This window comes from Oxyura jamaicensis, chromosome 2 (assembly GCF_011077185.1).
Source record: "Oxyura jamaicensis isolate SHBP4307 breed ruddy duck chromosome 2, BPBGC_Ojam_1.0, whole genome shotgun sequence".
NCBI lineage: Eukaryota > Metazoa > Chordata > Aves > Anseriformes > Anatidae > Oxyura > Oxyura jamaicensis.
The window spans coordinates 44,050,750-44,076,611 of NC_048894.1; the positions used below are offsets into that span (position 1 = coordinate 44,050,750).

The 25,862-nt window shown below is 39.2% G+C and overlaps 1 protein-coding gene across 2 annotated transcripts in view; it reads left to right on the forward strand.

The window, feature by feature from the left end:
- ANO10 (anoctamin 10) overlaps positions 1-25,862 on the forward strand; it is a 117,236-nt gene that overhangs the window by 88,847 nt on the left and 2,527 nt on the right. The window contains exon 13 of one of the 2 annotated variants that reach the window (XM_035318038.1): positions 4,981-5,046. The exons of the other annotated variant lie outside the window; for it this stretch is intronic. Coding sequence (XP_035173929.1) covers positions 4,981-5,031 — 51 coding nt within the window. The 3' untranslated portion in view covers positions 5,032-5,046. Of the gene's footprint in view, positions 1-4,980; positions 5,047-25,862 lie in introns of those variants that run through there. 2 annotated transcript variants of the gene reach the window in all.

Below are 25,862 nucleotides of genomic sequence, written 5' to 3' on the forward strand. Positions count from 1 at the left end.
CCCGGCCCCCCCCCCCCCCCCCCCCCCCCCCCCCCCCCCCCCCCAACTAAGGTCGGGAAAATCTGCCTTTTTAATTCATCATGGTTTAAGAGCAAGATCAAAAGGTGTTTAATAATGAACCTTTTCCACTTGGAGAAGCACATTTTAATGGTAACAATAAGAGCATGACTCTCATTCTTTGGTCAGGTAGCAGTAGCACCTTCTTCACAATGTGCCAGATTTAATTTCTATTACAAGTTAAATGGTTGAAATCACTGTATCCAGTAACTAACAAGTAACAGATGATAGCTCTACAAGGTGTTCTCTTCCCCTTAAGTTATTGGAAAGGTTTGATTCAGATGTGCAAGGAGTGCTCTCTTTTGTGTCTTGGCCTCTTCTCAAAATGTCTTTCAAAGGTGGGGGAGATTTAGTTCACAACCTTCTTGTCCACGAAACAACAAACAAAATTTTATGGAGCCTGACTTGCTAAGTGAAATGCAGGAAATTCTGCCTGTTGGCAGTCTCGTGTTAACCACTAGCTTCCTGCGAAAAGCGCTTTCTGCTGGGTCAGCCCGTTGGCTGGTCCTGCAGCAAGCACAGCTTTCCATTACCTCTGTGAAGGAACATTTGGCCTTAGGAAAGCAGCCCATTTTCCTGAATCAGTGCTATGAAACGTACAGGTTGTCACCTTACTGTTGTTATGATCTCATTTCCTAGTTTGTGACTCCTTTTTGCTTTGTTAGTGTGGTGCAAACTGAGTGTTTTCTTTGAGAAAAATACACAAATCTGTTCTGACTTCCCATGTCTAGGAAGATTGCCCCATGAAACCAGCCAGCAGCCCCTGTTCTGCCTAAATATAACATTTCATGCACACCTCCAGTCCACGTGATAACTGATGGCTAGTCGCTGGGAGGGAGGTCTCTGTGGACAGTTATTTAAAGAAGAGTAATTTACCTGTTGGAGTAAGTAATGGGTTGTTTTTCAAGGTGTGTAGTCTATGTTCATCTTACAATGCACCCTAATTCTTTGCATCTTCAGAGTTGTAGGTCTTGCTGGTTCCTTATTGATACAGAAATGGGGAGCTGGTTGTTCCTTCTCCAGCTGGGACTTAAGGACAGCCATATCACATTATGGGTGTCAAGTGTATCGGCAGCAAAATCCATGCAATATAAGTTAAAGAACCAGCTAAAGGAAAATATTGTGTCCTTGGTATTCAGTTTGTAGGTAAACAATGGCCAAGCAAGTCCATGTTCTAGTTCTGTCCAACCTGCAGCCAGACGTACCTTTGTCTGACAAAGAGAGTCCCTGACTATAAAATAAATGTAGTTTATGGAGACTGTTTGGTTTTAAAATGGTCTCCTCCCATTCCTGCCCTAATCTGTCAATTTTTGTACCAATTTTTCTTCTTATTCTGTCCAGTGTGCTTTATTCTGAAAGGGTGTTTGTCTTCATTCATTTTGTGTGTAGACTCTTCTGATGTTTTCAGTTTTGCATTTCTTTGTTTTACTTAATGTTTATGACCTCCATGGGAAAAGACATTGTTAGGCTATAACACAGTGAGTTTCATGACCCTGATAAAATAAATGTACTCTTTGCCTTGTTGCAGTTCACCCTGAGCTCTAATCGGTTGTTAGGAATTTTTAAAGTCCCTATAGGGCGAGTGTTTTGAAAACATCCATTTATTTCCCACTATGAGTGGTCCACAGCTCTACAAACAGTGACAATGGAATTAATCCAGGGAAAGAAACAGTCTGAAAAAAGTCATTTAAGTACCCATGCTAGCCTTGCTCCATCCACTAGGCAGTTTGTTTATATTGATTTTATTAGGACACAAACAAAGAACTGTGGAATAAAAGAATCTATTCTGAATTGTACTGTTCACTCATGATATTCAGTATTTCAATAAAATGTTCGGGCCTCTCAACTAGATTAAACTGTATTTACGTTACACTCATTATACACACGTTTTGGTTGTAGCTCTCAAGGCCTTCATGTCAATGAGAACAGAATGTTCTGATGTGGAAAGAAAGCCTCGTGAAAACTAAATTCAATGTTCAAACCTGATATTCAAAGTGGAGGGAGGTGGAGGAGTGACAGGAAAGGTACCTGTATATGGAACGCTTGTAAGACAGGCCTTCATTTGATTTTTAATTTTGCATTGATACCAAAATCATGCAATTTCAGTGTCTTCACAGTAGAAAAATTAATGAGCGATTCCTGCCGTCATCTGCTGAAGCGTTAACTCTGAATTCTCTCATTTCTGTTTGAAGTGCATCTTTATTTTTCTCATGTGCTGACTCCTCTGTATGTATGCATGTCCTTGCACACCTGCGTGTGCCTATAGCTGTGTACATAACCTTGTGCCCTGTGTTACTGTTTTTTTTGTAATTCTGACTTAACCTGTCAGTAACAATTTTGATAGTACTTGTGATGCTGAATTATTCTGCAGCTGTTTTATTCAACTATTATTTATAATTTCAGGCTTTCTTTAATATTTGTGGACTGATTTTTGTTTTGCTCCCCCCCTCAGGTATATACCCGAGGCCTATGGTCTTGGTACTGCAAACGCTTATGTGGAAACACAGCTTTAGCTGTATGGGCTCTTCCACTGCTTGTAAAATAACCTTCACTTTCATGTGGCTCTGAGATAGAAGTTCTGCAGTTTGATTAGAAAGGCTAGGCTGGTCATGAGATTTAATTTTTTTTTTGTTATACTTGGATAGATTAAGTCCTGGAATATTGTTGTAGAGTCTGGTTTAATTTCAGTGGCTGAGAGCAGAGAATGCAGTTGTAAGAGGGCCAAGCCAGTGTTTTGTGTTTTCTTTCTATTTTTTTATGTTTTTACAGCTGAATGGAAACCACAGTTTCTGAAGCCTAGATGGCTGATGAATGCTGTGTGGTTGTGCTTTGTCACTATTAAGAGGGAAAAGAAAAATAACTTTACAGGAAAATTGTGAATCTCTAAGCTCTGTGAGGCAGTCCAATGTTATTTTCCAAACATGGCTCAAAAATAATAAAAGCATCATTGCACAAATGCAATGAGCTTGATACTTGTATTGCTTTGAGAAGATGCACGCTGCTGGATAAAATTCTTGCACTTTTGTATGCAGAAGTTGTTAGCTGCTTTGGCTGTTGGACAAAGAACAGCGTTTCTGTACCATCTAAGGACAATCCTGATGCCTGCTCTATCCACGTGTACAGATATTTACCATATACCCTAAATTGTTGAGGTCAGCGGATAGGTATACAAATCAGGAGCCTCTTGCTTGTGAAGAAGAAAATTTATTTTAAGAGTGTAAAACCATTATAACTACTTGGAAATATTTGCATAGCCCTAGCATTTTGATACCGTAGCTAATATAATTAAAAGTAAATAGAAGTACACTCTCTAGTGAAAGCAGGGCTCCTCAGTGCTGCATCTGCTCAGAATATCATATAGGCATACTGGGAGAGTTTGCTTTAGATATGCTAGTCTCTCCTGCTACTTGGAGAAGATAAGTAGAAAAAGTTTCCTCTGAAAGATAATTCAGAACAGGAACCAAACTTCGAGTTACAAGCCATCTATGCTGGAACCTACCCCCTCTCTGTCAACTGTACACGGAGAAATCTGGAGACGAGTCTCCCTCAGGGTAAAGTATGAGTATCTTCACAGAGAGGCATTGGCTACGAGCTTGGCCCGTAATATAAATCCTGCTTGAAAATGAAAGCCTTTATATTTTGAGCAAATAAAGGACAAAATGAGATCTGTCATAATTTAATTAAGGGTGAATAATGGGGCATATTAACACAAGGCTGAATTTAAGCTTCAGAAAATGTGAGTATCATCCCTATCTAAGATCCTGCTTTATAGTGTCTGCTTGTGTCTTTCATTAAGCTGTATTTAAACAATGTGGCCTGACTGAAATAACTGAATGGAATGTCTCTTCAGGCGGTACTCCTCATTTTTTGGCATGTGCTTTATCTAAACAAACACACACACAAACTGTATGCATTAAAATAGAGCATAGTGGTTTTTTTTGTTGTTTTTCTTTTTTCCTTTTCCTGTTTGTTTTATTTAGAAACATCTTGGTTCGGTTTACAGAACACTAGGACCAGAATTATTTGTATCCGTGTATTTGTTTGTTTATGCCTAAGATCTTTCCATTTTCACTTTTGGGTTTGCTTCTTCTGTTACCATAAACATCTTCTTACACAGAAGGGAAGTAAGGAATTGAATTTCCTGCAGAGGAGCACACGAGAATGATGGAGTTGGACAAAGAGCAGTGGGGAAAAAAATATAGGTACACTCTTGTAGGAAGAAAGAAACTGGCAAAATAGAGAACAGCTATTACAAGCAAACTCCTTCAGCTCTAATCTTAAGAACTTTTGTACCCGTGTCAGGTATAAAATTAGCAATTGGAATTTTGTCTTCAAATTGACTGAATCCCCTTAAATGAACAGGGTAGAGAGCAGGCTTTGTTTCCAAGGCAACAATCAGCTGTCATCCTAAGGACAAGAAAGGTGCTTAAGTGACAAGGTTGGCTTCAGAGAACATCTTACTAAATGTAGATTTTGCAATCATTCACAGTACCTGGAGCTATAGAACTTTCCTGATGTGCTGTATAACTCTCAATACATCTTTGCTCGGTCACGAGAAGAACTCACTCCTACAAAGTACGTACCCTACCCGACACCATATTCTAAATATGTTGCAGTTCGTGCTGTGTGTCTAATTTCTCACTGTGACTACTATAGAAGACAAGTAGTGATATCTATAGCTAGGATTATCTAACAATTATTGCATTAAAATACAATATTAGAGCAAAAATTAGGCTCTGGAGGGTGTGGAGAAAAAATAGCAGGTATTTCAACACATCTAATCACTGTTAGTTCTAATGAACAGCTCTCAGTCCCCCCCGGAAGATATGATCATGATGACTCACTAATGCCTGGTCATGGTTTTATGTAATGTCCTTTATACATCAGAAGTGATTTATTTCTTTTTTCATGTGTACTTTACAGATGTTCATGGAGAGCTATTCATGCCTGTGTGACAACGTGAAAGAACAATGATTTCTGAGAGAAAAGCATGCTAGCAAAGAAGCAAAGATAGCATTTCCTTGGTAAAAGGGTGAGAAGAGCCCCATGCCATAATGGAGCAAGTGGATGAGGAGGACTTGATTACAAAAGTTCTGAAAGTCAGAAGAAGTTAGTTTCATGCAAAGGAATAGTAAGCCAGAGAGAAAGATTGTAAAATTGAAGAGGCAAACTGGAAAGATTATTTTAACAATGACATTTGTGTTTTTCCCATCCCTTCCCACCCCTTCCCTTCGCTTTGTAAGAGAAGGAGGGATGAATGCAGGCATAAAGACTCAGGGAGAAAAGATTCAGCTGATGGGGGGACAAAGCAATTTGTCATTGGGACAGGTTGCAAGTTTGTGAACGATTCTTTGCTCTTTATTTAGACATTTTATTTCATGAATGTGCACATTAAAATTCTTAACACATTTTGGAGGTTATTTAACGTGTTTGTAAAATGAATGGTAGATTTGGAAAATAATGATCTTGAGGCAGTTGAATTGGGAAGAAATGGTTTACTAAATAATGTAAGTACTTCTGCGAATCCTTTGAGACAGTTTTTTCAAATTACAGTTTTTAATTCCATGGAAATATTAACTTGAAATTGTAACATATTTAATTCTCTTTCTACAGAAGAGATTGGTTTGTTTGGGAGGTTTATTAATCAGCAGATATACATCTCTGAGAGCTATCATTGTAATAATTTTGAAAGCCTCAATTGTTTTTTAAAATACAGGTATTAAAACCTGTGCAGTTTTCCCATTGAGCCTAAAGAAATGCACAAATCTGTTTCACTTCATTACGTTTTACAAGAAGCACAAAAATCTTCAGCTGCAATGAGCATAACTCCATTTGATTCGAGAGCCTTGTCCTCCCAGGAGATCTAACCCATGGTTTTTCTTTTTTTCTGTGATGTTTTGAAAGACCTTCTAACACTTAAACAGTCTTAATTATCAAAACCAAAATGAGGACTGAAGGCTTGTAATGGGATATAGTCATTTTAAAGTGAGACACAGGTGAGAAATAGTAAACTGAAGGGAACTTGCCAAACCACAGTTCTGCCCCTTGTGCTCTGGATCCTTATTTAGGGTTGCAGTGTGATTTTATTTTTATTCCTACCTCCATCTGTGATAAGTCAGATGATAGTGAGTGAGGCTGCTTTACCTAAATTTGTTTTTATTTTTGCTGTTTCATGGCTAAGCAAATCCTTCCTGCTTAGAGCCTGACTGTTGCTCCTTGATTTACATGCTGTTTGCTATTCAGGATACACAGTTCCTTCTAGAGTGCAGTCGATCCTTAAGCAGCGTAAATTAAGAATCACCTCATTTGCAACTAAATGGTAGTTCTACATATCTTGGATCTTCAGAATTGTAATTGTACTCACTAATTTTTGTTTCTGTGGTGACGCCCTAACGTATTGTGAATTCTGAAGGTAGGGATTTTGCAGAAATAATATACAATAATGAAATCAAAAACCCAACTAAGATTTTCAGAAATGGTCTATTGGATTAAGTGTCTGACTTTCATTGTGCATCACTACAAATTATGTGTGGCCTTTGGAAATTCTTGAGGAGTTCAACTTTCATTTCAAGGCTGCTTTAAAAACTGCATATACTAACTTTATTTTTTTCCCCTTTTTTTAGATTTTTCACTTTGCAAATTTAGTATTTTATTCATTGTATGAAATCTTAAACGTTTCTGAATAGTAGTTAGCAATACTTACTAAATAATATACCATCTCTTTATAAGAATCTGCTAGAGACTAAGAGAAGAGGCTTCCTGTATTCAGCCAGGAGCCTATTACTGTTGCATCGAGTGATCTAGTGGCCAAACACAAAACAAAATCAATTATATTTATTATGTTTAATCTTGTGTAACTTAGATCAGACTGGTTAAAACTAATTTTCAGGTGTATCTCTTCTGCGGCAGTCTATGCAATCCAGGTATTGCTCATATCTGCAAAGAAGTGGCAAGATATTCACTTAATACAGTAAGCGAAGTACCACATCTTGAATGTTGCTAGACTGGAGAAGAACTTATTATAGTGGTCTCAGAAGAGACAATGCACGCTTTTGCCTTCCTAAAACTAGCTGATGAGATCTTTTATGCTGAAATAGTTTGTAAATGCATTCTCACTACAAATCTTCTTTTATTACAAATTTCTTCCATTTTGTAAGTCATACAGTATTGTTGTTTGTAGTATAAGGAAATCAGTAAACAAAATACTAAATCACTTTAGTCCTAGGAGGCTGAATTCCATAGTAATTTAGATCGTGATGAAGCAGCTAGATGTTTAATATACCTTCTGAAATGTTCTCTAAAAGCTACTTGTTCTCAGTGAGCTGTCTGGTGCTCATCAGGTGCTGCATTTGCTGAAAAAAATAAATGGTTTGAATAGGAAGATGCAAAATTATTTATTGAGGTTTGCCATCACTTGAATTTATTATATATGTGAAACATGAAATGCATAAAAAAAGACAATGCTTACTTACGTGGCAGTCTTTCTGCTGTCTATGTATGTACTATACTGTAAATTTTTTTTGCAGCTTTTTATGCTTTTACATGTTTTCAGAAATTTCAAAGTTGTATAGTAAAAAGGTTTACAATAGCTTCTAAATATAAATAAGCTTAAAAATAAATCCTGCAAAACCGCAGCGATCCATTTAATAAAATACTCATTTTTGTAAATGCACCAAAAAGAGTGGGTGAAAATAGTGTGACACATCATGTGGGCTTAATCTATTTCGTATAAATTTGCTGTGAAAGCTCTAGTTCAATATAGATAATGTGCAATCTGTTCTAAACATCCAGTTGTACAATAAGGGTAATTTGTGGGAGACAGTTATGGATCTCAAGAGCCCTTTCATCATTCGGAGTATTGAATTAATCTCCTCCTAAATGCTCATTCAGAAGGTGCCAGAAGACTGCTCTGTTTGGTTGCCATGGCAGATATTATTCTCCTGGCTCCTTGGAGAGCTAAATTTCTATAAACTGTGAGTGTTCTCAAGTTTATCAAAGCAGTGAGCTGTAGTTACTGTGATTTCTGTTGTTGCTGTTGACAGTTTCCTTCTGTTGTATGCTTGCTTTAATTTTTTTAATGTTCTAAACTTTTTTTTAACTTGCTTGCTCTCCGATAGAGCAATAACTTTGGTTTAGAGACAAAAAGGGAGAAAACTTATTTTGCATATAGCCTTACAGTCAAATAAATCAGATAAATGTAAAAAGAAATTGGAAAATTCAATACCTGTGTGCTAAGAGACTAGTGAAAATAACAGAGCTCTCCGATAAACGCAGGTTATAACCAGGGAAGGGAATGAAAATATTTTTCTCAAGTGTGCATGGGGGCAGATACAGTGAAGGAGATTGGCCCAGTTTCTTATACAATAAACTTCAGTTTCATGTACTCATGTAACCACAGTCTGCTTTAGCAGAGCTGATGAAGCCTAATTTCCTCAGGATTTATGTTCTGTCTTTCCTGAGCTACGTACAGCTGTGCATGCAGCTTGATTAAACACCTGGCAGCCGCTTACTGCCTAGCAGAAGGAGTTGTGTTACAATTGTGCTCTCAATGACAGGGTGCTGATTTGGATTTCCCTTCCTACCAAGTAACTAATTTTCAAAAATGAGAAGTTATTTAATATCCTTCAGACTTCTGCAAATTGATAACTTTTGTTGGAATTGGCTGCTAGCTGGGAAGTTATTTCATGGTCTCTCCATGGCCCCTGCCCTTTAAACATCTGATCCAGGTAACTTTGGGGAGACATGCTATCACTGTGAAAGCTGTGTATTTTAGGAGACAGTTGGCCACGACCAAAATTCAGACTCTATCTTGAGCTTTAAAGAATTACTTAATGTTTATTCTGTGGTAGTGCATCCTGTCAGTTCAAGTGCATCGTTACGTGTGGTGTTGTTTGCTTGTCCAGATGGATGCACATGTGCTTGGAGTGCTTGGGCTCAAGATTTTTTTTTCCTTTTTGATGTTTCGGTTACTCAAGATAATTATACTCAATGTGAGCCTATCATGAAGGAGACTAACTGGAAAGCGAGTGATCACAATTCGCAAAGAGCTACATGTCAGTACTTACCCAGGTATGCACATCAGTGTACAATTACAGTGTCACCCTCAGACAAGTCTGTAGTCCTGACATCTAAAAAGTAACCCTACTGTTTGTTGCTGTTACCACACTCTTCCACTTAAGAAACATCCAGAAGCAAAGCTGTTTGTGGCAGTCCTGCTGAAAGACTCTCAAATCTAACTCCTAATCAACTGTAAAGATATGGGAGAAGACAGCTTTGAGTCAGTGGCAATGTGAGTGATCATATGGATGGGCATCGAAGGGAGAAAACGAAACTAACCATTAATAATTGGAGTGTCAGAAATGCTTTGTCAAAACACAGATTTACCATCTACCTTCCTTAAAGTCTGTTTTAATCTGGCATGAGGGGACAGGGCATCTATAAGCTCTAAGGGTGCTGGGTGAGCTAAAAGTGTTTGTGCTGTACTTCTTGTTATGAATACGCATCCTCAGGGCAAAACTTCATAACAATTGCTGGTATTAGCCCTCCTGGAAGCTGAGATTTGTTGTATGCACAAGGTTAAGAAAATATTAAGAACAAACCTGAGGGAAAGGCAAATATTTAGAAAATTGAGAAACTCAAGAGTAGGATGATGCATCATAATGCACTCAAAATGGATCTAGAAAATACATTAATTACGGTTGCATTTTGTCTTTAAATCAGATTTGTTCCTGGAACAGGACTGGGGAAAATGCCATTCTGAACAGAACCTACACGTAGTTCAGGCTGCCAGCAAATCTGTTGTAGGCCATCTCATTGAAACAACAGCTGAACTACTAAGGGATGGAAGTGTGAAGTGATTAAACAAAGACAAATGAATAAAAGAAGGTTAGAGTGGCACTAATATGAGTTTATTTCAGTGTGAAGCTAAAGAGGAAGTACGTTAACTGGAGCAAATGGTGCGTGTTCATGAAGGATATTTTTTAACATGAATGTCTGTAAATGTCAACATACGAATAACGGCACGTCCTTTTTCTCATTGTCCTGTAGTGCTTCGTGAATGCAGTATTTCTGCTGTATTTCACGTCTCTCATGCTTCTGTGGAAAAGCAGCAAGATTTGACGTTTGGTAGTACAGAAGGTTTTGTGTTCAAAGAAAGATGGCTGGGGTCAAAGAGCATGCCAGTGTTTAATTAGTACACAGCATCCTTCTCAGTTATCACAGAGAATATTTCAGATTCTTATTGCCTAGTGTGTAGTTAATTCAGTGTATGTTATAATGTACAAACAGCAGTAAATGTATTTTTCCAATCTGAAAGTGGCCGTTTTTGATTATTCATACAGAGGAAAGGATGTTCTGAACAGATTATAAAGCTCTAAAACGTGTTCTGAGGTGCTTTACAAAGTAGACGGCAGTGGAGTTCCCTTAACTTTCTCTTCCTGAAACATGTGTCAAACTGAAGTGTTTGATGTTTTATTTTTGTCAAATCAATATAATGTTCTGCTGGGAATTTTTTTAAATCATGAGGTGTACTACAGTTTTCTACAGACAGGCATACATCTGCATCATTGCATGGAGCATCAGACTTGGTATTGTTCTGTTAAGGAAGCAGTACTATGTTGCTGTTCTGTGTTTACTTTGTTAAATAAGAGACTGAAGTCTTCAGCATTAGAGAAAAATTTTGTGAAAAACAAACTCATTTATGTAAACAGAAAGCGTCATACCATTATATAAATAACGGTATGCTTACACAAAAGAGCATGTCTTCCTGCATGTACCTCTCTGCGTTGTTTTTCTCTGCCGTGCAATTCTATGAATTACAGGTAGCATGGCATGTCGTGATAGGTAGCTGATATGCAGAAGGGAGCACTGCTCTGAGCAGGGCTTTTGGTGAGATAACGTCTGTTTGTTCCTGGGAGGCAGGCTGTCGGGAAGTTTCAGTGGTACTGTTAGTCTCTGCATACCAAAGTATGCTTCTTGAGATGCCAGCTCATATAAAATGGCTTAGAGAAGCCAAGAGGAAAATACCTGACAAAAGAAATAGAGACTCTTTTTAAAGCTTTATTGTATTTTAAAGTTTCAGTAAAATACATTAAAATTAAATGGAAAAGCAGGACTGTAAATGAATAGAATGTTTTATAAGTTCAGGTAATACGTGATATTCTTCTGTTTGTTTCTATTGACAGCAAGCAAACTTGAGATATTGTTTCAAAGCATATGCTCCTCTGTAGTTCATGGTCATTCAACCAGTAATAGGTGTAATGTGCACTGTTCGTGGCTGTATTTCCTATGAAACGGATTGGGAAAGAAAGATTTGCTTTCCTAACAAGCATTTGGAGACTGTAAAATTTAGAGTTTAGTTTAGTTGCCCTGTTTTTCATCTCAGTTTAAGGCTTTTTTTTTTTTTTTTTTTTTTTGAGATTGCTTTAATTCTTGAGCCTCTGTTAGAACTGGATAACTGGATACCGAGTCTGAATTTTTCTTTTAAATAGATTGTTTTTAGCATTGTCTTAAGCTGATGTGTTTTTGTTTGTTTTTGTTTAAGATAGAGCACTCCTGGTTATATATAAATGAAATGAGAGGTAAATTTGCTAAATAGATGAGCTTCTTGCAAATCCTTGTCCTTCCTGTTTTTTCTGATAGATGCCATCAAATTAATCAGTCTGTCTCTTGAAAAGGGCTTGGTCTCCTTAGCTGACATTTGACGATAGCAGTGAGGTGAAATCTTAATGAAATAAAGGATAGATGGGTTCGGGTTGATGGAAGAAGTACTGTTGAGCAAAGCTAGAATTTAGCTGATCTGCCAAGTTGAGAAATTGTGGGTAACTTATGCTCACATGCGGTAAGAAGACACCTTTCTTCTGCAAGTGGGGCACACCCAGAGTTTCCCTTACTTGTTTTTATCTTGGTGATGTTGAAATTATCAGACCAAACCATCAGTTAGTTCATACACTTTCTTCTCTGGGAGCAATCATTCCTGTTGTTTCCAAGAGATGTGTAAGAAACTGTAGCAAACACAGTTAAAACTTTGGAATAGCTATTAACAGGAGCAGTTGCTTGCTTTCTGTATCAATTAGTGAGTAGTAGGCTTATCTCATCAATCAGGAGAATTTGCATATCTGGTTCCAAAACAAGATTATTTCTAAACCCACTGTGACGGCTCCAGTTTGTCATATGGAAATCTCACACAATAGCATTCATAGGGATGTTCAATTCTGAGTTGGATTTTCTTGTCTTTTCCATTTTTTTCACTGCTGAGCAGAAACTGAGATTCACTCATTCAGTAACACAGGCCAAAGACTTCTTTTTAGTGGAAGTCCTGCAAATTCCCTGAGAGAACGCTTAGTTAAGGTGCAATTTGTGTTGTTTTTCCAGCATTGTGCTTATTCCCACGTCACAGAAAGTTCAGTGTAAAGTCAAGAAGCAAGTTCAGCAGACGGCAGTTTCAGTGGGGTACTTTTTCTTTGATCTGAAGAGGAGAAGGCTGCATCAGTCCACAAGCTTGAGTGCTGGGGGTGCAAAGAAGTTTTAGCCTGGTGGGTTACACGGACAGGCTGATCCACTGTTAAAAAACATCCTTTAACCCAGAGTTCAAGATGCACAAGAAGAATGAGGAGTATGGAGCAGTTAGCATGGGATGTATGAAGGGAAGTCGCAATGTTAGCAGCATCCCTATTTCTCTTTTCTGTTAACTCGGAGGCTTCCAAAGGAAGAATCTTGTCATCCGTATAGATAGCGTTAATTGTCCTCATCTGGGACAGGAGAAGGCCTGAGCTGCTGCTGCTTTGCTGGGCCAAAGGTGGCTTCTGCGTTCTTGAGAAGTAAAAGAGTACAAGCACATACTAGTAGAAAAGAACAGAAAAACTGGAAAATGCAGGTTTTGTTTCTTTTGTATGCCTTCTACCTACAGTCTTGCAGCTAGAGAAGGACAAGAAACGATCATCATACGTAAATCTGGCAATTTTTCTGTTGCTCTCTTACAGCTCGCTGTTTGGAAGCTTGTACAGAATACCTGAATGTTTTTTTCAGCAATAAAGAAGAGCTTATTTTTATTCTTAGCAAGAAAAGAGAAATATTGTGTTTGAGGTATTAGGTTAGTGACCCAGTGGGTATATAGTACATTTAAAAAGGCAAAATTTGCAATAAAATTACCAGGGTAAAAGTTGTTATTGAGTTGGGAAGACAATAATAGAAAACCAACAGCCTGTTATTGAGCTGTTGTTGTCTCCCTGTAAATAAGATTGAAAACACAAATTATGCTCCCTAAAAAAATTAAAAACCCGACCCAAATTGGATTTTAAATCACCATTTTCCTCCAAAACTACTCTCATATTTTTTTCTATTTCTCTTATTCTCCCAAATCTAATCTCTCTTTTCTGACAGGCTGTGACACATAATATTCTAATAGCTTGTGACAAGGACAGTACAGACAGAGACTGAAATTGCTTACTCATTAATCTCAGGCTGTTCCTTAAGGGAGTGCTACCGCAGGTGTAGGAAATGGAAGTAAAAAGAAATCTGATAGGTATACACAGGAATTACAGAGAGGTTTATCCTACTGAAAGGTAATTAGCCTGTAGTTGCAATGCAATTATATGAACGTGGCATTGATTTTTAGTGCAGCATTTCAATAAGAACAGAAAGTCCTGCGGTGAGATCCGAAGGAAGGTGTCATTTGTGACTGTGCCTGTCCTTAAAAATTGTTTGCATTGCCTCTCAGGTTGGCTGTCCTGACCAAAGTTACATCTGTTTAAAGAGACTTTGGGTCATTTTGTATTTATCAGGCCTGTGCCTAATTTCTTTTTGTGTTAAGTCTTCAGTTTTATTTGTCTTTTTTTACTGGATGCTTCCCTTTTAATTTATCAATGGGCATGTCTCCCTTCAGCTCAAACCCCTACACTCAGTTTCTAATATTGAAAATATTTGACGGTTCATTTTTTCCCATGCATTTTGTGCAGTTATGCCTGCCTGAGTGAGGAATTAGATGAGTATTGAGACTCTTAACCACATGTTCCTCTAACACAAGCCTGAGTGGACTGCCTGTGGAAGGGATGCTGTAGAAAGTTGTGCAAGAATTCAGACAAAGTCCTTTTTATTCACATTGTAAGTATCAATAAAACAATTCAAACAGTAAATATCAATAAAACAACGGCATGAGTTCAAGTGATGTGCAAATAGTTGCAAAAAAAAATCAGGTTGTACAGTTACATGTGATATTATGGGTAGAAAAGAGACTATTCTAGGAAGATTTGCAAATTAATTTTCCTTTAGTCTGGAAAAAAGATTGTTAGCAGGGTTGTTTCCAAATTTCCTTCAGTGTCAGAGCACTAAAAATAAAAGGCCATGTATTCCTCTGGGATAAGCTTAATTTTATAACTTTCCATTTCTCTGTTTTGAGTGCTTGTTTTTTTTTTTTGTTTGTTTATTACTGGTGAGTAAGGAGAGGAGCAGAATGATCCATTCCATATCTGATAAATTCCCCTTTTCTGGCAGTTTTTCTCCTTGTTCAGCCTATTTGTATGTATTTTTTTGAAACTATTAGTATTTTTTCAATTTTGTTTTTGTCTAAATTAATATTGTTGAGAACATTGTATTTAATATCCCATTAACATTGTTGAGAACGCCCTTTTAAATATAAACATTTTACTGAAACTGCACATAGTTGTGGACCTAGCATTGTTAAAGTCTTTTTTATTTGCTTCTGTCTTTGTGTGTATGCTTTCTCCTCATTTCCTTTTAGTATGTGCTGATGTGTACATATAGACAGCGTACAGGAAAACAGAATGAGATCTGTGTGTGCAGATGCTGTTGAGTTCCTTTTTGTAGATGCATTCTCATTGTGGTTTGTTGTAAACCCCAGCCTGTAATTCCATTTCTTTCAATGGATATCTTCTTTTCATATAGTCCCTTAAACCAGAAATACTTACCGCTATTACATACTAATAAGGAAAATTATGTGCTCTGTGGTATATGAGAGGACTATCCTATGGATTCTTGAAGAAATCTTTCACTACAGCTGTGCATTATTATTTTTTTAGGAAAGGATGCAGCTGGCTGCCATGCATTTTGCAGTTCTGTTGATCCGAAATGGAATACGGAATTTTCACTCTGTTTGTACTGAAAAGGAAACATAAGCACATGAGCACTGACATATCATCAAGCTCAAAGTGCAGAAAATGGATTTCTCCAGCTTGTTAATATTTTGCAATTATTTGTCCTGTCCCAGCTTGCTTTTTTGATTTGCCCTGAAGGATCTGTGGAAATGTGTGCTCACCGCCCATCTTACACTATCACATAAATTCACAGTGAATTAACTAAGTGACTCAGTGGATAATATTAACTCACTTCAGTGATGCAAAAATCATATGATGCCTTAAACATTTATTTAGAGTCCTTTGACAGCACTTACTGGAGTGTTTTCAAAATCTGATTTGTTTGACAGATGTAGCAACCTATTTTATATGGGTCGTCTTATAAAATTTATACGACAGAGTACATACTCTGACAAGTGGTAATGTTGTACAGTGTTTCTATAGCAATAGGACACACTTGTAATATATTACAACTAATGCATTGAAGAGACATTATTTTAGATGTTTGTGGTTGCATGCTAGAGAATATATTTGTCGTTGCGACAGGTCGAAACTGAGAAATAAGCATGTGATGGTACTCGTAACCCAGGATACCCATTAAAGCACTTTACAATGTATAAGGAACATTTCCAAGCAAAGCCTCGAGGTCAGATAGAATTAAATTAGTGAGGCAATTGAACATGAATCACAATAGTTAATCCCTCGGTGCATGCTGAAGCTGGCACCATTTGCTCTGATTTCCTCTGAAGCAAAAGCAGGTCGCTCTAGAGCAGAGGCTGGACTCAAGCAGGACGTGTCTGCCCAGCACATCTATTTCTTGGCTTCGGTTTGTCTCGTGGCCTTATCCAGCCCCTCAAAGCAGCAAAGTGGGGCTGTGCTCGTTTGTTCCTCCTCTCCTTCCCACTGCTCCTCAAAAGCAGGGTGGGAGCGAGAGGAGGAGGCAGTTCTGCCTGTGAGCTTGGCCCTTACCTGCCACTGGATTTAGATGCAGACATGAGCAATTCTCAGTTTAAAGAAGTAAAAATCAAAGGAAGAGGGTGCAATTAGGACAGTAGAAAACAGGACAGGGAATCAGCAAGGGATATAGTGCTATATCCCTTAAATCCCTATAATTCAGCGTATCTACAGATCGTTGTTTATCTTCATGTTACAAAGCTGCTTAAATTCCCAAACTCTTCAACCTGGAAGTAGTAGCTATCATATATCTTTAATTTCCCGTATCTATTGCAGAATAACTTCATAAATCCTTGCAAAGCGATTACTAACAGGAAGGCAAAAATTTTGTTCGGGTCTCTAATAACAATACCAATAGCTCTGAAAAACGGGCCTATGGAGAGAGAGTATCGAGGGCACTGCAGTACTGCACAGAGGCACACTGAGGTACCTGACAGGGGAACGTCGTCGTCGTAGTGAAAACTGCGGGCTTTTCCAGCAGAGCACTACATCGCTTCTGAACAGAGAGGTAACCAACCTGTAGCAAACAGGCTTCCTTCCCACTGCCTTGGTGGAAAAAAAAGGAAAAGGGGTTTGTCCACTCATAACTTAGGAAGTGTGGAAAGTGAAGTTCTGAAGTAAATGAGAACTTTTACCTTTTGTTAGGTTGTTTAAAATTACTACAGGTTAGTGAAATCGTTTTATAAATATTGTGATATCTGTAATTTAGGACCACGTCAGCTGTTGTGACTTATGTTATCTGAAAGAAATACAGAGTTATAAATTACCAAACCAACATCTTTTACTTCATTTTCAAACTGTCTGCAAGCTATTTCAGAGCTTATTCAGACTCTCACACATGCTTGCCAGGCAATCTAATGCAATTCTCTGAGAGTAATGGTTCATAACCAATTGTGCATCTTAAATGAAAATGGAAAGGTTGGCAAGCCATGTGTGTCCTTCGTGTACGTGTGTGTGTCTGCAAATGGGCTGTGAGATGAAGGGTTTCTCTAGGCCAGGCCCCAAAGTGGCAATAAGCAGATGCCTAGGGTAGAGTGAAGAGCAGGGCAAATGTTTTTATTTCCCTATAATATTTTCCAGTCCTCTGCCTGTGATCAGCTCAAGAACATCCTGAGCCAGATCAAGCCATAAACCTACCATAACAAATTCAAGTAATTGACCTTACCCGGGTACATATATGGCCTTATCTGAACAGATAGGTATTGACATAAATACATTTTTAAACATGAGTCAGTGCCTGTAACTGATCAGTACTTAAGCTTAGCCCAGTGTTTAATTAATGGAAAACAAGTTGCCTCTTTTTCCTTGTTTTCAAGGGATGGGTTGACTGGCAGACAAGGCACTTGCTTCATTGCAGGTATCTTTGACGCAAAAATTAATTTTGTCAGTTGTGCTATTCTGAAAGCACTGGCAGAGGGACCTTTGATACACTCTAAGTTTGTAGAACTGATTTCCTCATAGTAAGAATAAAGCTATTGTAATTAGCAATTGGTTTCCAGCTTAACATTGACAATTTTTTTATTGGGCTGTGAATTGGTAATAGCAGAGATCCCGCAAGAAGAAAGCTTGTATTTGAAGAGAAATACAAGAATAAAAATGCTGCTGGAAATTCTATGGGCAGGACAAGTAGCTAGGGCAAGGGAGCAAAACAAATTGGGTGACCTGGCAGATCCTTTGCCTTCCTGATCTATCCAGCTCTCAGGCAGAACTCAGAGTAGTCCTTCTTCACCAAATAATTCAAATACTGAACAGTTTCTTTTAACTCACTTTTCATGCTGATATGGCAGATAAACTGAGAGGCAAATTCCTTCTTTAAAAAGAACACCTTAAAAAGCGTGATTGCTTTTGTGAAAACTATATTTCTAAACACATGGTTTATACTTCAAGTATATTTTAATGTTTTCTGTTTATACTGCTGAGTCGTTCAATTTCTCTAATATCATCTGACATGGGTCTCAGGCAGAAGTTTGCTGCCTGGTGCAAGAGAGATGGAAATTTTGTACTTCTGGCATTTTGATTTGGGTATGGCAGCATGATAGAGCACAGCCATGTGTCCTTCATGTTATCTGCTTTTTATATCAAATTTGTCATAGAAATTTCCAAAACCGGTGCTGTAAATTGGGTTGGAGTCCAATCTAGATTACCTAATTAATTCCCTGTGTAGAGAAGCAACCTTTGTTGTTGTTATTGCTCTTTTTTGGAAACTGAGTAGAGCTCCTTACTGATATAGAAATTTACACAATTGGAGATAAATGTGGGCCCAGGTGACCACCCAGGCAGGCTGTGCTTGGGATAGGGGCAGGCAAGCCTCTGTGCTCTCTGGGTCAGCTGCCGTTCCAGAGGGTGCACAGGGCCCCAGTGCTTTGGTGTCTCCTTGCTGGGCTTTGTGTGCCTGGGTTGAAATGATTGCCATATCTGTGGTCAGAAAGCAATGGGGTTACAGAGTATTCTTTGCCTTTTTCCTTAGTGTGGGGCGTAATTCATTGTGAGAGACCTTCAAGGCTTTTCATGCAACCTATTCCCTGCTGTAGCAAGGATTATGGAGATGTGTTCGTGCTCTTAATTTCTCCTGTGTTCTTTTTTGTGACATTAAATAGTTTAACTCTGTCTTTTGCCTCTGGTACAACATAATTTATTAAAGGCTGTTGGCAAAACTTGTGTGGGTTTTGGCTGCGTACCACTGGAATAGATGTTACGTGGAGTCCTCTGGGCCAAGCGCTTACTACAAGGTTTTATGCACTAGAGGAAGGCTTGTGTCTATAACCCAGTGGGTCCCTTCCAGTCTTCAGTTCCCAAAATGGAAGCACAGAGGTCATGAAGCTTTAGTCTTAAGTGTATATTCTCTTGGCAAGCTGTGTAGTTCCAGCACCATCTGCAAACCTGCGTGCTGGAGCAGAAGCAGGACCTGCAGGGCGCCGGCCGCCTCCACCTCCACCACTGGCCTTCTTGCAGACACTGGGTTTGCCGTGAGGCAGGGCCAGCACACAGCATGTCATGTACAAGGTAAATGAGGCTATCCTGAGCTGGCTGCTGCTGCTGCAGCTAGCGGAAGGCTAACTGAGCTGTCTGCAATAGCATTTCGGTCTCTGCGTGCCCACAGGTCAGGGCCTTGTGCGCGGAGGCCTTGGTGAACTCTGCTGCCAGCGGGTGAGTAGGTGCTCGGGGCATCCATCCAGCTCGGCAGGTAAGATGGTCAGACATGAGGAATGGTTTGCTTTACCTATTTTCTCGACTGTAACTAGCAACTGCAAACCAGTAATTAACGCTGTCCAAAAGTCCCAAGACACCCAATTTTATCGTAGCTCACTGCAGTAATCCAAACGCAGTTGACATGCTACTAGCCCCGTGACAAACCTCGCCCTTAAGCTGTGGTGAAATCAGTTTGACACAGGTCACAAAATTAATGAAACGTATGACTGACGGGCACAGTTGTCCAGTGACCGTGCAGGCCATCCCTCCGCACTGAGATGCGATCAAGGTCATGTCGCTCTGGATATTTTTGCATCATTGCTTTCTTAGCTGGTCAATCGTTCCTGACTCCAAAATCTATTGACCGGCTGCTTATTGGGCGAGAGAGGTAACTGCATAGCCTAAAGAGGAGAGCACTTGCTGGGGTGTTGTCGTGCTGCGGGTACCTTTCGAGCACGTGCTCTTCTTAGGCGTTTAGGCACACTGGTTAGCATTGTATACTTCTTCCACTTTGCAACTGCGTAGTCAGAAATGGTTAAAGAAGTGAATTTTTAAAAAGTATGAATTAAGATAAAAATAATTTAAGTCTTCTGAGGGTTGGAAGAATTAAGATACACTTCTGAAGACATTAAATAGTATCATAGTATTTTCTTCTACTACTATGTCTACATTTTTGTACTACCTACTGAACTGAAATAAGATTCAGCAAAGGGTGACTAATGCAATAAGAATATTGTAATGAGGATTAATTAATACTTTGCAATTTAAATCAGAGACAAATACGAAGTAGATCAGAAAAAAAATCTTGCAAAAAAATCTACTACAAATGGGGTTGCTTTGTCTGCTATGGCTCACAGTGCTATTAATCATACACAGTACTCCAAAGCATGTGAATCTGCACATTTTCCCTGACTCTGCACTTACTAATTTTGCAAACTTGTTTCACTAATGCTAGATTTTTGTACTTGGTATTCTGTTGTGAAATAGGCATACGTAAAAGGGAAGAAGAGAATTATTTTTTGCTCTTTGCTACTACCTGCTATTTGTCATAGCAGATTGCCACTTGAGATCTCTGGAGTGCAGGCATACTCCTCTGTCACAAATCCTGTGGGAACAGCATGAAAATCTCTCAGCTTGGAAGGGATCTTGGGAGGCCTCAGGACAGGGTCGGTGCTGAGTTCAGACCACGTACTAGACCTCATCCAGTCAATCAGTATCATTCATACTTGGGGGCAAAGCTAGACACAGTATTCCAGATGCAGTTTAGAGAAGAGGAGAATGAAAAGTTGCCATCCACTGCAGGTATCAGTCCCCGGAGAGGACTTACAGGGTCCTTCTCGTGAGAGCCACACAGTTGAGCATTTGTTTGTCTGTTAATCTTCCATTTAAAATTCTTCCGCCTCCTTATCAAAAATCTGCATTTGGGCTGGTTAATGCTCATGTGTAGTCTGTCTTTGTAGAGAGTTCTTTTTACTACTTTGGAGCGTTGCAGGGCCATTGGTCATGGCTCTGCTAAATAAGAAAGTTGTCAGATTGTTCCTAGAAGTCTCAAAGAACATATCTTTCATCATATTACCTAACCAGGGGGAATTGTATTCTGGAAATCTTTCAAGAAGACATCAGGGTTGTACTGTGTGAGTTGCTCAGAAATAAGCATTCAGTGTGATATTGCAGCTATATGGTGTAACACAGAAGTCCTGGGATTTATACACAGGAATTTCTATGCTATACTAGTGCAGAGGTGTTTTCTGCTACTGTAAACAAGCATCAGTTGTCATCTCCAGTTACGGCAATTGTACCTTAAGAACTCACTGAAAAACTTGTCAGATTCAGAAATGAGGCACAAGAGTTACCCAGGCCTGATGTTCTTCAGCTCTGTTCCCTGCAGAGTGTCAAATGCCACATGCATAAACCTTGAGGGAAGATCCATGGTTCTAGGTAAGTAGTTACCACAGCCTTCCACCATTATACTCAGCAATAACAAATTTCCATTAAATAAGTTTTTACACTTCCACACAGAGTAAAGTATTACACGTGGAAGAGTCGGACCGAGTTTTAAAGTAGGTGTTAATTTGCCTTTTCTATACTTGGCTGGTACTTAAAGATTAATGCTGATAATGTTCTTGCGTTTATCATGAAACAGCTCAAGGCCCAAGAAACGGTCTTTGTTATGACTTTACACTGTTAGGAAAGAATATTTAGAAAACATGATGGATATAAAATATAATTTGATGAGAAAGATATGTAGCACCATGCTTTCTTTAAGCAGTAAACTACTGTTGAGCCATTCTACATAGTGAATGCAAGCAAAGCAGAAGATGGAGTTGCTGATATGATACATCTGCCTTTAGGTCTTCTCACATTTAACCATATGGCTACTTGTGTCTGTTCATATATACAAACGTGTATGTTGAGTATTCATATGAAAAAGCACCAAACTGGTCAGTCATTAAATACTGGTTTCATTAATTTTTATTTTTTAAGTTGTTTTCCTTGAGTTGTGGTTGAATTTTCTGGTTTTTGTTTCCATACCCTGCAGAAAAATTAAGAGTAGTTAGGGGATGTTTTGCCATGACCAAGCACTACTCAAATGCAGGAAATCAACATTAAACAGAAATGAGGAATGCGAAGAATGTCAGCCTTCTGATAAACCTTTTTGTCTGTCATTCATTTTGTATAAATGTGTGTGAAATGAGCACCGATAATGGAAATGCAGGCTTATCTGTACCATCCTCTAGTGTGGAAAGCGGAAAGGAGGTCACAGATGTCTTGGCGAGATAGGGCTTGTGCAACGCAGAGTGAAACTACACCTTGTGGCGTCAGTTGTGCCATCGTGCCCAAAGCAGCCCTGCGAGGTGGGAAGCGCTGCGTAGCGGGGTGTGCTGCCTGCAGGGTCTGCACGTAGGTGTTGGAAATGAAGGTGGGTTCTCGTAACGTTGGGCAGAAGCGATCCTCATTTCCTGGAACAAAACGCCAGCACTGCCACTGCTAAAGCCCTCGGCATCTCGAGTGCTTTGGTTTTAGATGTCTAAAGTGTCTGTGTGCATTTCTGTTAGTTCATGTTTGCAGCTGGTTCTTGCCTATAGCAGTAGTGATCGTGGCACTAAGCCACGCAGTTAGGCTTCTGTAGACCCTCTACTCGGAGAGTTGCCATCGTTGTTGTTGATCTATGACCAGTGTTCTGTGTATTAAAATTTATTTTGTGTTTCTGGTTGTAAACACACAAAGAAAGCCTGATTTACAGGCTTGGTGTGCAACTGTGGGAAAATATACGTTATGTTTTATTAACGTATTTTCAGAAAATTGAATGCTGAAATGTAGTGAAATCTAATTAATTGGTAAAGCCTAGTTGTGAACCTACATTGAAGAGCTTTTGCTCTTTCTACTAAAAGTACTGCTTAATTATATTATGCATCCTGTATGAAAAAAAATTAAACTTAATTTAAGCTTAATGAAATGGAAATAGCAAAGCTATTGAATTACAGCAGATAGCTATTTCGAGCAATACCTAACAGTAGAATTTTAGAATAAGCTGTGCTGTACCCCCCCTACACATACACAAATAACACAAATAATATTAGTTTAAGCGTGCTCCTGAATTACTGCATCTGTGCATGCATAAAGCTGCTGCTGCTTAAAGCAGGGCATGAAGTTAGCGCGGCCGCACCCGAGGGAGTTGTGTTGGTAGGTGCTGTGTGGCAGTAGTGCTGCGTGGCCAGCCGTCGTGCATCAGCTGCCTGTGCTGCAAATCAAAAGCACGAACTTTTTGTGAGTATTTCTCAGCTGGTGATAAACGAGGAGCTGTTCACTGAGCTCACTCATTTCTGAGCTACGCAGCTCCAGTCGGTGGGAGCAGGCTTTGGATACTGCTCACCTGACAGTTGGTTTTGTTGACATTATTTTATCCAGTAGGTTTAAAAAGTAGATTTAGAAGCTTTATATTCCTCTTGCAATATCCTTAAAATAATACTTAGGGCTTACAGAGAAATGTCTTTTTGATGGAGAAGTTGTAACTCAGTCCCACAGGCTTGCCAAAGAGCCTGCTGGGGCCATTGGGAGAAAGGTGACCTTCATATAAAAAGCGCCTCGTGAATTCCCTGTCCAGTATCAGAAAAAAACACGCTCCCTTTCCTGGATGTTGTCCTAGAAAAATATTTTCCCAGTAAAAGAAAAAGGAGTGCTTCTTTTCACAGTGAAAGAGAAGAAAATTAAAAAATTCTTCAGCCTGAACTTGGCAAAGAATGCCATTGTCTTGCCGTGCCACCCCGCGTCGCTTGCCAAAGTGGTAGCTCTGAGGGAGCCTGGTGCTGCCAGGTATTGCAAAATGGGTTCTGGTATCGTGGAAATGATTAAAGAAGAGATGAAATAGGCAGCTTTTGGGGTTCTCGCTTTGCTTGTGATTCATTTCCTGAAATATGGGAGTGATTGCACTTGGCCTGCTTTTGTCCAGGCTGTTTGTGCCATGGCTGCGTGTGAAGCTATTTTAAGAGCTTTTCTGCTCACGGAAGAATCTGGGAAATTTGTTTGTTCATCACGTGGATTTAAAATGCGCAAGCTTAAGATTACCAGGATAAAAGAATACTCGCGTAAGATTAGTTCAGTTAAAATGAGGGGAGCCTTCAAAAATAAATGGCAGTAGTCCCACTAGCACAGGATCTTTGGACAGATTATCATCCAGTCCTCATTAATACTCATATGCTCGTTGTTTTTTTTCCAGAATTTGTTGAACTGTGCAGAGAGTAAAAGTTGTAGTTCTCTGCATTACTCATCAATCCCCATAAAATTCCACCAGCACTCAGAATTTAAGAAAACGTTTCCAAAGGAAGTGAATTAGGTTCGAGTCTGATGAATCGTGAGCTGAGTGAGGTGGTTGTGTTCTGCATCTCCCTAACGTTTTTAGGGATACATTAGGGATAGACGGCACTTTAATAAAGATGCTGTAGTTTTACACAGGGATTTATTCAAATAAGTGAGCCTGGTTGCAGAAGAGGAATCTGTATTCCTGCATTTAGCCATGTTTTTTTTCTGCACTGTTGCCATGGAGAAGCATATAAATATTGGTATCACAAACTAATTTTGCTTCTCCTATAGGTGGCATGGAAATGCAGATAAAAATGGCAAAGAACAGTAATTGTAGGTGGTTTTTATCATGCAGAGTAGTGTTTTGGAATGGGCTCAGGCACAGACCCACAGCAAACAAAAGTTAGAAGGTGATGTGTTGAAGAAATCTGACATCTTTATGCTTTGGGATAGAAATTGAGTGAAAGCATCCATTGTATTTGCATTTTCCCCCTTTTCCATTTTTTTCTGATAGTGTTATTAGGTGTTTGTATTCTGCTAGCCTGTGTTTTCTAGGCCATTCATATAAAATCAAGTACAAGAACGAAAGAAAGAACTCTCTGAAGCGTGTGTCCCTAACACCCAGTGGGTGAATGACACGGACACGACACCGCTGCTCAGGAGAGAGAAGCTGCATAAAATCACTTATCCAAATGATCACAGCACATTTCTGCATGTTCAGCTCTTTCCATTCCATGTCTGCCAAAGCTCCTAGAAGAAGGCAGTGGCCTTGGACACCAGCCTAGGGACTCTGAATTGTAGCAGTGCTGTGCTTCTCCTTGTCTTTGCTCCTCACCTTGTCCTTTGGGTTGCTCTCTGGTCTCCTTCCTTTGACTTGATTTGACTATTGCCTCGATCTTTTCCTTTGGGGAACTAAGTCTCTGCAATTATTTCTTAGTGTACCAGGTGGCTTCCGGCCTTCCAGGCATCGAAAGACCTTTAGCTGATAACCGGTGACGTGTGAGTGCCTTCTTTGGCACCGTTTCAGCTCAGCTCTTCTTGCCGCTGCAAATTCTGTGTTGTGAAACATCCTCTTTGACAAGAAGCCTCAAAGAGCGGCTTTGGTTTCTCTGCTCGGCAGATATTTTTGATACCTGGAACTGTTATTCTGGCTTCTCTTTGAGATCTCTCTGGTGACGTCCTAAAATAATGAAAACAAAACCAGTTACCAACAGGACTGCAAACACCGCACATCACCACAGCAGTCCTCTACCCCTTTCTTGTATCACAGGATGTTTTCATTCAGTTCAGCAGCAAAAAAGCTGGGCAATACAGAAAAACTGAAGAGCTTTATGAGCATGGTTATTGCCCAAGAGTGGCAGAGAAGGGTTTCAGTACAACAGTAATGTCCCCTGGCTTTTCATTTTGCTGTTCTTAAAGCAATTTCTCCTGGTCATGAGTCTGAGGGAGAAGTTTTTTTCTGTATCTGTTGGGCCCATTAATTTCAGCGTGAGGAGTTATTCATCATGAAAAGAATTAATTAACCTACAAATTGCATCATCATTTGCTGACTTTTTTGATGGGAGAAGCAATACCTCCGTTACAGCCATTGTTTGTAAAAGTCACGCCTGACAGACTCACGTTTTTATTTTCAGTTAGCAAAGCTCAAATTCGTTTTTTGTATAGATTTATTATCTGGTTGTTTTCAGAACTGTCCTGCTTTCAAATTCTGCTGTTTTGTTTAATTCATCCTGCTACCACTCCACTTAATGTACTTCTTTTTTTTTCTCACTT